At 46.0% G+C, this 14,708-nt stretch overlaps 1 protein-coding gene across 3 annotated transcripts in view; it reads right to left on the minus strand.

Annotated features, from left to right (window-relative positions):
* Positions 1-14,708, minus strand: part of LOC120927016 (transcription factor ETV7-like) — an 88,970-nt gene that overhangs the window by 3,913 nt on the left and 70,349 nt on the right. For all 3 annotated transcript variants that reach the window (XM_040337407.1, XM_040337406.1, XM_040337408.1), the window contains exon 6: positions 4,449-4,591. In XM_040337407.1, coding sequence (XP_040193341.1) covers positions 4,449-4,591 — 143 coding nt within the window. The remainder of the gene's footprint in view (positions 1-4,448; positions 4,592-14,708) is intronic.

Here is a 14,708-nt window from a genome sequence, read left to right on the forward strand (position 1 = left end):
TTTAAAAACGTCACTTTAAATGACCGTGTGTGGGGGGAAACGTTGTTTTATGTCTTGTAAAAAAATGACAAAAAAAATTGAAGCATGCTTCAATTTTATGTGTCGTTTTTCAAAACGTCATTTTTTACTTCACAGAAATTGACCGTGTGTAGCAAAAAACGTTGTTTAAAACGAAGTTTTTTCACCCGCGCATGCCCAAAAGCTACTTATGAAGCAAGCTTCAATGGAAAAACGTGGTGAACGTAACCTCGCTTTGCTAGAACATTGTGAGAAAAACGATGGTGTGTAGGCAACTTCGTCTTTGAAAATTGAAGTTTCAAAAACTTCATTTTTCACTTCACAGAAAATGTCGTTTTTTTTCATCACATAAAGTGATGGTGTTTAAGGGGCATTAAATGTGGTGGCTGCAGTTGAGTTCTATTTTAAAGATTTTTTTCCTTTGTCGTCACCTGTAGCCCCGGTCCACAGCGCTGCTCTGCAGCATGGTCCAGGCTATCACTATCAATGTACTGCCATCCTTGCACCTTCTCTTCCTTTCTCAACCTGTGAGAGAGCCAGAGTGGCTATGTGAGGAGAGAGGGCAGAGGGGACACAGGTGCTGCAGGGTTGTCTACAGCCAGAGGAAAGGCCTGCCCATGACCCAGGAAAATATAGGAAGCAGTAACGCTGTTGCTGTTCAACCTGGCAAAGGACAGAGCCTGCTGGGAGGAGCAAGGACTTGTAGGAGATGTAGTCCCCAGAGAGACTGTACCTGGTGCTGCAGCGTGTTTTGAAACTACAAGTCGCGTTAAGGCAAGGGATCTGCAGAAAAGGAAAAGGCAGAGTTCCTGTGCTGGGTGCAGTCTCTTAGAGGATGGTGGGTGTGCTGTCTACTAGACAATTGCCATGGTGTGCTGCAGTCACAGAGAGGTTCAGCTAGTGACCTCACCAAGTCTGTGGGAACACAATCATTGAGTCCAGCATCGCCATATCCAGTGTAAGCATGGACAGAGAGCGAGAGGAGGAGAGTCATTAACGTTTGTGATAGTAAGATGACACTGGCAACAACCCTCTGCCCACTATTTAACTATTTGGGACAACATTTGGGGGTTCACACTTTAGTGCTTCAATGCAAGATTTAGGCCCCAACATACACCAACACAAGGGTCAGTGGGTAGGGGTTGGACAGAGACTATGAACCTCTGATTCTTGCATTGCCTTTAATTAGGATCCCCCTTAGTATAGGGCTTAAGGGCAAGGTCATTGGTCCGCTTGTTATTTTCAGAGTTACATATAATTTTGCATCTGTACTAGGGTTGTCCCGATACCAATATCGGTATCGGGACCGATACCAAGCATTTGCCCGAGTAATTGTACTCGGGCAAATGCTCCGGATGCTTTACTCGATACATGTACTGTCGGCGGTGATCAGTGCATGGGTACAAGCACCGATCACCGCTGTATAGATTTAAAAGTAACTTCTCCGCTTCTCTCTACACCCCTCCCCCTGCGCGGCTTTCAGCTGCTTTAAAATCAGCGGTGATCGGTGCTTGTAACTCCCCCACACACGATCACCGCTGACTGTCCCGTGTCCTCCTCCAGCCCCCCTCCGTTTTGCTGCAGTCTGTCTCCCTCCCTCCATGTATCCCGCCGTGTATCACGTGTATGCCGCCGTGTATCCCGTGTATGCCGCCGTGTATCATGCCGTCTGTCACATGTATGCCGCCGTGTATCCCGTGTATCCCGCCGTGTTTCTCTCCCCTTCCGTGCTCCTCCTCCACCCCCTGGAAATGTCAGGATGGAGAGCGGGGTAGGAGCCGGTAAATCCGACTCCTTACTGCTCCGAATGGACAGAGTCAGTGATCACTGACTCTGTCCATTCACATAACTGAAACATTGTAACCTGTGTTTACAAATGTTTCAGTTTATGAATGAAGAGAAGACGCTGTCTTCTCTCCTTTCATTTTCAGCGCAGCTGATGCTGCTGAGAAAGGGACAGGGGAATCTGGGTCCCTAGTCCCTTTCCTTGCCTCAAAGGGAAGATGTCAGAGGTCTGTTAAGACCCCTGATATCTCACCAAAGCCCCCCCAACAGGGTTGAAAAAATAAATAAAAAAATAAAGAATAAAAAAACAAAAGAATAAAAAAAATTATTGTAGAAAATAAAAAAATTAAAGAAAAAACACACTGACACGGCCCCCCCCCCCCTTAAAAAAGAAAGCATTATAAATAAAAAAAAATGTAAAAAATTAAAAACAAATTGTTAAAGATAAAAAAAAAAACATACTGACACATGTGCCGCTGTCACATGAGATTAAAAAAAAGTATCGGTTTTCAGTATCGGCGAGTACTTGAAAAAAAGTATCGGTCCTTGTACTCGGTCCTAAAAAAGTGGTATCGGGACAACCCTAATCTGTACTGGTATACCTGTTATAATGTTTACTGTCGCATTTTATGGTAACGATTTCCCATGTGCTGCAGCAATAAATGTTCCCTCTCCAGCCTTGGTGTGGTAGGGGGTGTAGCATTGCCAGGAAGGTCGTTGACGTTCAGACTCAGAACTCAAACATCAACTTCACCTGTTATTCTACCCAGTAAGTCTGTTTTTCCAATTTCCTTTAACAGATCAAGTTGTCCAGCAATAGTGGCAGTTACAGAGTTAAGACAAATCATTTAACACTCGCAGAAGTGCTTAAAATTGTCAGCTTTTGTTCATGTAGGTAAAACCTTTAATAATATTTTTTTCTTTAATATTTTTATTTTCTTTAACTTCTTAAAAGTAAGCTTTAGTTAGGCTTTAATTTATTTGTCACTTTAATTTCAATCTACTAGTCCATCTAATACTACCCTCTTGAAAATGTTTCCATCCAAAAAGGTGGCTACATTGATCCTCCAGAGATCGATGGGAGTAGTGAGGGTAGCCACCCTAGGATAAGAAGTATGGGCCAGATTCACAGCGGAGATACAACGGAGTATTTTCAGATACTCCGTCGTATCTCTCAGAGTATCTATGCGACTGATTCATAGAATCAGTTACGCATAGATAGCCCTAAGATCCGACAGGTGTAATTGTTTTACACTGCCGGATCTTAGGATGCAATACTGCGGCCGCCGCTGTGTTGAGTTCGCGTCGTATTCCAGCCTCGGGTATGCAAATTAGTAGTTACCGCGATCCACAACGGTTTTCCGCGTTCGCTACGTCGCTGCTAGTCTAGTTTCCCGTCGCAAAGTTAGTCGTCGTTTTAGGTGCCCTAACTTTACACAGCACACGTATGTGCTGTATAAAGTATGGCCGTGGTTCCCGCGGCGAAATTTAAATTTTTTTTCTTCTTGCGTAAGACGTCTGGGAATACGAAAGTACGCTACGCATGTCGCCGTTTGAAAAAATGACGTCACTTCCCGCAAAGCACGGCGGGAATTTCAAAACAGAGCATGCGCAGTAGGTCCGGCGCGGGAGCGCGCCTAATTTAAATGGCACACGCCCCTTTGAATTACGCGGGCTTACACCGGAGGCTGCCGGCGTAAGTTTTCACGCAAGTGCTTGGTGAATCAGGCACTTGCGATGAAAACTTGCGGCGGTGTAACGTATCTACGATACGTTACGCCGCCGCAGTTCTTTGTGAATCTGGCCCTATGTTCCTGGGCAGAACACCATGTGAAAATAAAGGAAAAGAACAAAAAAAAAGAACGCTAATGCAGCCACCACATATAAGAACTGGTAAGTTGTAATATATTACATTTTTGTGTTTAGAAATGCTTAAGGCCCCTTTCACACTGAGGAGTTTTTCAGGCGTTTTAGCGCTAAAAATAGCGCCTAATAACTGCCTGAAAAACTCCTGCCCTGCAGTCTCAGTGTGAAAGAGGTGCATTGTGGGCGGTATTAACCCTTTTTCGGCCACTAGCGGGGGTTAAGACTGCACTGTTAGCGGCCGAATACTGCCGCAATTCCGACGGTATAGCGCCGCTATACCGTCAGCGCACCTCCCGCCCCAGTGTGAAAGGGGCCTTAGTTATGTATTGCTCAACTCAAGCTACAAAGATATCTTTACAGGCAAACACTGATCATGTTTTGACCCTCCAACAACCTGACAGTACTTTGTTTGTCACAAGGTGACAATGGTGTCTGTATGATGGTCATTACTGATAACTTCAGCGAAATTCTCAGTGAGACAAGACAAGAAAAAATACTATCTTTTGTGCAAAAGCTTGATGACAACTTAGGTTTATACCACTATGTTATAAATTATATATAGTATAAATGACTTTAAACTGTGGTGCAGTAGAACACTTTTAAAGTTTCTATGTACTTTAAAAAAAAATTAAATTAAATCAGAAAAGCTCAAGAAAAGGTTCCCAGTCTGCTAACTGGAAGGACAGGGTGGAAGCTCAAATATTTTGGTTGACGAATGACGAAAGTCAGAGCTAGATATACAGCAAAACATTTTAATGAGTATACAAAACATAAAGCACCTTGTGATTTCCCCACAGGGCAGCAAGTTTGTTTGGATCCACCACTCGAAACACTTTTGATTCTCTGTCTTGCCATTTAATGTAGGGTTCATAGCGCTTGTCATCAAGTAGCTGGTACAAATAATCCCACAGCAGTCTGCAATCTGAATTCAAAATAAATATATTTAATTCAATGTACATTTACCGGTTTACAGGTAAAAAAAAAACATAAAAAATTCAATGAAAATAGTTTCACCTGTATTAACAGACTTGATGAGAATACCCGGGTTCTGCCTGGTACTAGTAAGGCCGCGTACACACGGGCAAACATGTACGATGAAACCGGTCCGCCGGAACCGTTTTCGCCGTACACGTCTGCCCGGGGATTTCTGTACGATGGCTGTACTAACCATCGTACAGAAATCCGCGCGTAAACAATACGCGGGGCGTGTCCGCGGCGTCGCCGCGACGATGACGCGGCGACGTGGGCGGCCCTGCCAGTTAAATGCTTCCACGCATGCGTCAAAGTCATTCGACGCATGCGAGGGATGGCGGGCGCTCGGACATGTACGGTAGGTCTGTACAGACGACCGAACATGTCCGAGGGGACAGGATTCCAGCGGACGGTTTTAAAACAAGTCCAGAAATATTTGCCCGCTGGGAAAAGGCCCAGCGGGCAAATGTTTGCTGGAATCCTGCCCGCTCGGGCCTACACACGACCGAACATGTCTGCTGAAACTGGTCCGCGGACCAGTTTCAGCAGACATGTTCGGTCGTCTTTACGGCCCATAAGAGGAAGGTGTAAAACTACCTGTATGTCCACACATGCATTTTAGGCCTAAAAATTACTTAAACCCACAAAATATTATATATTTTCTTAAAGGAGAATACATGTACAACAAAAACATGATAGTTGCAAATTTGTATGTTATGCAATATTTGCGTAACTGTTTTTACAACTTATAAATTAGTACACACAAACACAATATAATTCCCTTTTTTGGTAAAAAAAAAAAGATGAGACTGCGCTGAGCAACTAAATACCATATATGTCAGGCATTGCAATTGCATGCAAATATTCATAGTCACATAGGAACATAGTTGGTAAAGTTGAACAAAGACACCGGTCCATCCAGTTCAACCTGACTGTGTGTGTGTTTGTGTGTTTACGTAACTTTTAATTTTTAAAATACATTTACATTGTGTTCACTATGAAACACATCCATTGAATTTATCTACACTCTCTGCTGACACCACCAACTGTGGAAGGAAGTTCTGTATCCTTACTGCACCAACAGTAAAGAACCCCTGTGACCCATGTGAACAAAAAAGCGCTGCTCCAAGTGTACATCTATACAGACCAGTGGCTCTGAAACACTGTCACGTGCTAGTCTCCAGACAGCCCATCTTCCCCTCTGCAACTATGAATCTAATAAACACTGAGGTGCATATAGGAGTGTGCCTGGTCAATGGAGTAACAGATCAGCTTCAGCTTGTCCCCTCCCCAGCCATGCCCCTGTAACGTGTTTCACCCAATCACAGGCTTAGTTGTAGGGTAAGCTTGCGATTGGGTGAAATGCGTTGGGGGCTAGGGAGGGGACCAGCTGAAGCCAATCTGTTACTCTATAGACTGGGCGATCTCCTTGTGTGCTCTTTCAAATTTGTTGGATTCATAGTAAAGAACACTTGCATACTGCACCCCCATGGGTGCGTGAGAGAGGCGGTTCTGGGGAGCCGTCATATGACATCGTCCCAGAACAAGAGTGCATCCCGCCTGCCGTCTATACGGCAGGTGGGTAGTTCTTAAGACTAAACGGTTTCTCATTCAGCTTTATTATTTGGCTGTGTTTTTTCTTTGGAGAACATAGGCTGAGGGGCATACTGACCATCGGGCATGGACCGAGGGCCCGTGGCCAGTAGGGGGCCCCATGACAGCTTCCAATTAGATCTACCCGTCAATCACAGCTAGCCGACGGTTAGACCGGTCCTGAATCACTGCGCCCTACTAAGAGACTGCCGCGCGGGAGGCGGCTGTAAACATACCTTTCTTGCCAGATTTGAATCCCATTCAGTGTCACTATAATTTACATATATAATATATTTTTTGTATATTATTGTAGTGTATATTGTAGGTTGGTATATATTGTAGACTTCGGTAAAATATATTTTATTGTTTGTAGGCTAGTGTAGTTCATTATATATATATATATATATATATATATATATATATATATATATATATATATAGTATTTCACAAAATTAAATTATTGATAGGCTTTGAAAAAACTGCCTGATTATATAAATGTCACGTCAAAGGAATTAATGAGTATATTATGAGCATTGGAATTTCCCTTTCAAGTGATTGGGTATTTTGGGTAGTTGGTTGCAAAGTTAAAGTTCTCCACATTCACAAAGATCTGGGGTAAATTCCCTTGGGAAGTGAACAGAATATTTGTCTTTATTAATGTAACTTGCTTAGAACTTTATGTAATAACATGCAGAATCATGTGTAGGGCTGAAACAACTAATCGACATAATCAATTATAATCGATTATAAAAATAGTTCTCAACAATTTTCATTATTGATTTTCACTGCCAATTGCATTATCTCACAAAAGTGAGTACACCCCTCACATTTTTGTAAAAACTTTAATATATCTTTTTGTGGCAACACTGAAGAAATGACACTTTGCTACAAGTAAAGTAGTGAGTACAGCTTGTATAACAGTGTAAATTTTCTGTCCCCTCATAATAACTCAACACACAGCCATTAATGTCTAAACCGCTGGCAACAAAAGTGAGTACACCCCTAAATGAAAATGTCCAAATTGGGCCCAAAGTGTCAATATTTTGTGTGGCCACCATTATTTTCCAGCACTGCCTTAACCCTCTTGGGCATGGAGTTCACCAGAGCTTCACAGGTTGCCGCTGGAGTCCTCTTCCACTCCTCCATGACCACATCACAGAGCTGGTGGATGTTAGAGACCTTGTGCTCCTCCACCTTCCGTTTGAGGATGCCCCACAGATGCTCAATAGGGTTTGGGTCTGGAAAATTGCTTGACCAGTCAATCACCTTTACCCTCATCTTCTTTAGCAAGGCAGTGGTCATCTTGGAGGTGTGTTTGAGGTCATTATGTTGGAATATTGCCCCATGGCCCAGTCACCAAAGGGAGGGGATCGTGCTCTGCCACAGTATGTCACAGTACATGCTGGCATTCATGATTCCCTCAATGAACTGTAGCTCCCCAGTGCCAGCATCACTAGTGCAGCCCCAGACCACGACACTCCCACCACCATGCTTGACACCGGAGAGAGAAAATTACTAATTGGTCCCAATTTGGACATTTTCACCTATGGGTGTACTCACTTTTGTTGCCAGCAGGTTAGACATTAATGGCTGTGTGTTGAATTATTTTGAGGAGATAGCACATTTACACTGTTATGCAGACTGTACACTCACTACTTTACATTGTAGCTTTTGGTCACTTTTGTGAGATACTGTATGTGTGTGTATATATATATATATATATATATATATATATATACACACACACACACGTATATGTACCGTTTATCGGCGTATACCGCGCACTTTCTTTATCGTACATCACGGGACACAGAGCGGCATATTCATTACTATATGGGTTATATGGAGTACCTTCAGGTGTTGACACTGGCAATCTCAAACAGGAAATGCCCCTCCCTATATAACCCCCTCCCATAGGAGGAGTACCTCAGTTTTTACGCCAGTGTCTTAGGTGTTAGTCATGGTTTAGCTTGCCTCCGCATCCTTGGGATTAGGTGAGCTACCGGTTCAGTCCAAAAAAGCCTCAGCGCTAAAGTGGTCAGTAACCGGACCCCAAACCCTTGGGGTATAGCCCATAATGCTTTTCTTTTTAGAGAGCTGGACCCTGGGCCCAGAACTTAGAAACCTTTGGGTGCCTAATGTTTTCTGTTGCCAGGGTGCTATATGGGCCCAGGACAGTGGATCCTTCATAGGAACCCAGGGCCTGAAGGTCTAGACATCCCCACGGAGATGGGGGAAGATTGGGCCTCTTGCTTGGCAAAGTCCTGCGGCATGGAGCAGGTAAGTGAGGGGAAAACTTGCGGAACTTGGTTCTTAGCAGGTTTTTTTCTGGGGGGTCACAGGGGACATGCCTAAAGTTATGCACTGCATCTGGCAAACTAGTCACATATCATAAAGATAGGATGGCTCTATATGTATTATTCCCCATAAGATGTGACCTCCCTTGTAGTGTTGGAAAAGCATTGAGTGGGGCCTGTGTGATATAAAAGTATATATGTGTGTCAGAGAGCTGTGCTTACCTGCAAGCCTCCAGGCGATGCTCCATTCAGTCTTCCTCCTCAGGGCCTGCAAAGCAGGCAAAACGCTGACCTCCTCATGGTTCCAGGCTGCAGGCTGCAGTTTGCTGGAACAGAGAGGTCCCTTCCTCCCAACCCCCCCCCCCCCCCTGTCGGGAGGGGCATTTCCTGTTTGAGATTGCTGGGGGGGGGGAAGGGCGGGTCAGTGGCTTAAGGAAGGGGCGGCCCTTCCTTGTTTGTTCCATTCAATACTTTGGAACTGGGGAAGAAGACCAGAGCGGCAGCACGGGGCGCCGAGGACACACAGTGGCCAGAAAGGATATTGCAGTCTTCAGAAGACTGTTTTTCAAGCCTAGAAATAGGCTGTTTCTTTTCCATCTCATAGTTTTTCTTTGCAATACTACTCAGGGGGACAGAATGTTTTTTCTTTCCTGGATTTGAAACAAAAACGAAAAAAAAAAAAAAAAAAAAAAGAAAAGTCATCTAGGGGAGAGGAAGCATTTTTTATCCCCCAAACAGGTGTTTGGGCAATTAACTTTTATAGTTCCAAATACCAATAGGTAGCAGGTGTACCTCGGTATTGTACCATGGCATCCGGGTCAGAGGGTACAAGAGGTGGGGATTCCCCCAGAGAGTCTGAGGTCTCGGACAAAGTTATGCCGCTGCTTTCCCCACAGGGAGCCTTGGGGCCATCGGGATCTGGGGCTGGAGCTGGCGCGGGTCAGTCCAACCCTAAGATGGTCACGGACAAGGTATTACTCACCTCTTTAAGAGAGATGGAGAAAAGAATGGGAAAAATGATAGCCACAGCTATGCGGGGCAGTAAACGGATTAGATCTCCGTCGCCCGAGCGCGGACCCTCAGAAGAGGAGGTCCTTTCCTCATGGGAATTGGACGACCTCTTGGACAAGGACCAAGTAGGTTCAGGGATCGAAGATCCGGATACAGAGGAGTCTGGAGCAGTCTCCCAAGGGGAGAGCTGGTGGATTCAAGCCTTAACGGACTTGGTCCATAATGCATTCAACTTGCCAGTACCAGATCTCCAGGTGTCTACGGTTTCAGCTTTGGGCTCACTGAGGGCGCCTCAAAGCAATGCAGTATTTCCGATCCACCCTCTACTAGAGGGAGTTTTGTTCCAAGATTGGAACAAGCCAGATAAAATCTTCTTACCACCTAAAAGATTCTCTGCCCTATATCCTATGGAAGATAAATTTTCCAAGAAATGGGCTACTCCTGCAGTGGACGCAGCCATCTCATGTATTAACAAATCATTAACATGCCCTGTAGAAAACATACAGGTATTCAAGGATCCAGTTGATAAACGCTTGGAAGCACTACTTAAGAACTCCTTCACTACTGCAGGGGCAGTAGTACAGCCAGCCGTGGCTGCGATTGGGGTTGCTCAAGCATTATCGGATCAAATTAAGCAGATGCTTAAACTTATTCCTGCCCAGCAGGCAGAAGAATTTTCGGATGTCCCTAGGGCCATATGTTTTACAGTAGACGCAATTAAGGATTCTATCCAGCAAGCGTCACGTTTATCGTTATCTCTTATCCATATGAGAAGACTCTTATGGTTAAAAAGCTGGGAGGCCGAGCCCCCATGCAAGAAGCTCCTGGTAGGGTTCCCCTTCCATGGAGGACGACTCTTCGGAGAAGACCTAGATAAATACATTCAAACCATTTCAAATGGCAAAAGTACTCTCTTGCCAACTAAGAGGAAGTTTCAGGGGCCTGCGTTTAAACGACAGTACTCCCCTGGGCAGGGGCCCTCTAATGCCAAACAGTATCGACGGCCTCCTGCGAAAGCAAACTTCGGCTTCAACAGCAAATCACAAGGACAGGCTGCTAGAGGCAGAAAGCAGTGGGTTCGCAAACCAGCAAAACCAGCCCCCAAGCCGACCTTATGAAGGGACGCCCCCACCCACGAAGGTGGGGGGAAGGCTGCGACTCTTTTCAGAGGTTTGGGAAGCCAGCATTCCCGACGAGTGGGTACGGTCTTCCATGGCCACGGGCTACAAATTAGATTTCCTAAGGTTTCCTCCTCTTCATTTCCAGGAGTCGAGGATTCCAAACGATCCGGAGAAAGGAGCCGCATTAATGTCGGCATTAAATCATCTACTTTCCCAGGAAGTAATAGTAGAGGTACCAGTCCTGGAACAGGGGCTAGGTTTCTACTCCAACCTATTCATCATCCCGAAGTCCAATGGAGATGTCAGGCCAATTTTGGACCTAAAGATGGTAAATACATACCTAAAGATCCGCTCATTTCGGATGAAATGCGGTCAGCAGCTACCACACTCCAAAAGGACGACTTCATGGCGTCCATAGACATAAAGGATGCCTACCTTCATCTTCCAATTTATCAGCCACATCAAAAATATCTACGCTTCATGGTGGCTTCGCGTCACTTCCAATTCGTGGCGCTTCCCTTCGGGTTGGCTACGGCCCCCCGGGTGTTCACGAAGGTCCTAGCTCCAATCCTAGCCAAACTAAGGATCCAAGGGGTCACGATCCTAGCATACCTGGACGACCTCCTAGTCATAGATCACTCGTCTCCCGGCTTGGAGCGAGCAGTGGCCCTCACGGTCCAATACCTCGAGAAGTTCGGCTGGGTCCTAAATCGAGAAAAGTCAGCTTTCCTGCCCACAAGGCAGTTGGAATATCTCGGCATGAGATTAGACACAGAACAACAAAGAGTGTTTCTACCTCTGAGGAAGGTCAAAGCCATCAAGGAATTAATCCTACTGGTTCTAAGCAAGAAGGAACCGACTATTCGCCTATGTATGAGGTTACTAGGCAAGATGGTGGCCACATTCGAGGCGGTACCATACGCCCAGAGCCACACTCGCATCCTGCAGGCAGCCATCCTGTCAGCATGGAGCAGAAGGCCACAGGCCTTGGATATCCCGTTGCCGCTCTCATCAAGAGTCCGACAAAGTCTGTGTTGGTGGTTAGACCCTCAGAATCTACTGAAGGGGAAGTCTTTCAGCCCAGTGGCTTGGAAGATAGTGACCACAGACGCCAGCCTGACGGGCTGGGGAGCAATTTTGGATGGTTGCACTCGCCAAGGTACTTGGGCAACGCCAGAGAAGCAGTTGCCCATCAACATCTTGGAGCTCAGAGCTGCTCGACTAGCCCTCAGGGCTTGGACGTCAAAATTGCAGGGGTTCCCGGTGAGAATTCAATCAGACAATGCCACGGTCGTGGCATACATAAATCACCAAGGGGGAACCAGGAGTCAAGCCGCTCAGAGAGAGGTGAGCTTGATTCTCCTATGGGCAGAGGCTCATGTGCCCTGCATATCGGCAATATTCATTCCAGGAGTGGACAACTTTCAGGCGGACTTCTTAAGCCGCCAGACTCTTTTGCCGGGGGAATGGTCTCTGCATCCACAAATCTTTCAAGCACTCTGCCAAAGATGGGGAGTGCCGGACGTGGATATCATGGCATCGAGACTCAACAAGAAGCTAGACAGGTTCATGTCCCGCTCAAGGGATCCGATGGCCTGCGGAACCGATGCGTTGGTTTGCCCTTGGCATCGGTTCAAACTTCTTTATGCGTTTCCCCCGCTCCAGTTACTACCCCGCCTGCTGCGCAGGATCCGGGTGGAGCACATACCAGTCATCCTGGTAGCTCCAGCATGGCCCAGAAGGGCATGGAACTCACTAATCTTAAGGATGGTAGTGGGAGACCCTTGGACTCTTCCTCTATGGCCAGACCTGCTATCGCAAGGTCCGATCCTCCACCCTGCCTTACGGCATCTAAATTTGACGGCCTGGAAGCTGAATCCCTGATTCTCAGGGGTAGAGGTCTGTCTCAGAAAGTAATCTCTACCCTAATCAGAGCCAGGAAACCGGTCTCTAGGGTGATTTATTACAGGGTCTGGAAGGCCTATGTAGGCTGGTGTGAGTCCAAGCGATGGCTTTCTCGCAAATTTACCATCGATAGAGTATTAAGTTTTCTCCAGCTAGGAGTGGATAAAGGATTGGCATTAAGCACAATCAAAGGACAGATTTCTGCTCTGTCAGTGTGGTTTCAGCGGCCGCTGGCCACCCACTCGCTGGTTAAGACCTTCCTTCAAGGGGTCTTACGTATTAAACCTCCAGTTAAATCCCCGCTTTGCCCGTGGGATTTAAACCTTGTTCTGTCAAGTTTACAGAAACAACCGTTTGAGCCGTTGGCTGAAATTCCTTTGGTTTTACTGACAAGAAAGTTAGTATTTTTGGTCGCCATAGTTTCCGCAAGAAGAGTATCGGAACTGGCGGCCTTATCCTGTAAGGAACCATATCTTATTTTTCATAAGGACAAGGTCGTTCTCCGCCCTCATCCTTCCTTCCTACCGAAGGTTATATCCAGTTTTCATTTGAACCAGGATTTGGTATTACCATCCTTCTTCCCTAAACCTACTTCCAGAAAGGAAGGGTTGCTGCATACCTTGGATATCGTCAGGGCCATGAAGGCCTATCTTAAAGCTACAAAGAAGATCCGGAAAACAGATGTGCTGTTCATATTACCGGATGGGCCCAAGAAGGGGCAGGCAGCTGCAAAGTCCACCATTTCTAGGTGGATTAAGCAATTAATCACTCAGGCCTACGGCTTGAAAGGGTTGCCTCCTCCAGTATCATTAAAGGCTCATTCTACTAGGGCCATGGGCGCCTCCTGGGCAGCACACCACCAGATCTCTATGGCTCAAGTTTGCAAGGCGGCAACCTGGTCTTCTGTCCACACGTTTACAAAATTCTACCAGTTGGACGTAAGAAGGAATACTGATACAGCCTTTGGGCAGGCAGTGCTGCAGGCTGCAGTTTGAGACCCTCGGATTCCGGGGGCTCCTCTTTTTTGAGTTAAATTTAAAATTTAAGATTATTTTTCTCAACTAAGTTGGATTTATTATGATTTGAGTATTTCTCTAAATTAAATCCTTTTGTCTTGGAGATGTTCTCCCTCCCCTCATTGTGAGCATTGCTTTGGGACATCCCATATAGTAATGAATATGCCGCTCTGTGTCCCGTGATGTACGATAAAGAAAAGGGGATTTTTAATACAGCTTACCTGTAAAATCCTTTTCTTGGAGTACATCACGGGACACAGAGCTCCCACCCCTCTTTTTGGGGACCATTTTGGGAGGCATACTGCTTGCTACAAAACTGAGGTACTCCTCCTATGGGAGGGGGTTATATAGGGAGGGGCATTTCCTGTTTGAGATTGCCAGTGTCAACACCTGAAGGTACTCCATATAACCCATATAGTAATGAATATGCCGCTCTGTGTCCCGTGATGTACTCCAAGAAAAGGATTTTACAGGTAAGCTGTATTAAAAATCCCTTTTTTTTGCCCTGAAAATCAGGGCAAAATCGTGGGTGCACGATATACGCCGATACCCGCTTCCCGCGCTGTGTTTGAACCGACATATACCGAGCGCAGTACACTCGGGTATAGTCGGGCAGGCTCGGCTCCTCTCGCGGTCACGCCCTGTGCGTCCTGTACGTCCTTTACGCGAGAGGAGCCGAACCTGCCCGACTGTACACGAGTGTACTGCGCTCGGTATATGTCGGCGCAGTGGGAAACACAGCGCGGGAAGTGGGGATCGAGCGGGGAGGACACCACGATGGCCGCAGAAGGACGCCGGACCGGACGAGGCCGCCGATGGACGCGATGGACGACGGGCAGGACGCGATGGACGACGGGAAAGACACCGACGAGGGGCATCCAAACTGTAAGTATTTTTTTTTTTCCAGGAATTTTCCTTCAAGTTCGGGGGTGCGCGCTATACGCCGGGGCGCGTTATAGCAAGATAAATATGGTATGTATATGTAAATTATAGTACATACATATTGTAGTTTGGTGTGGTATATATTTTAGATAAATACATTTATTGAAGATTGGTGTAATATATATGTTAGGGTTGTAGTAGTATATATTATATATTATAGATCAGTCTCTGTTACTCTGTC

This window comes from Rana temporaria, chromosome 2, assembly GCF_905171775.1.
Source record: "Rana temporaria chromosome 2, aRanTem1.1, whole genome shotgun sequence".
Taxonomy (NCBI): Eukaryota; Metazoa; Chordata; class Amphibia; order Anura; family Ranidae; genus Rana; species Rana temporaria.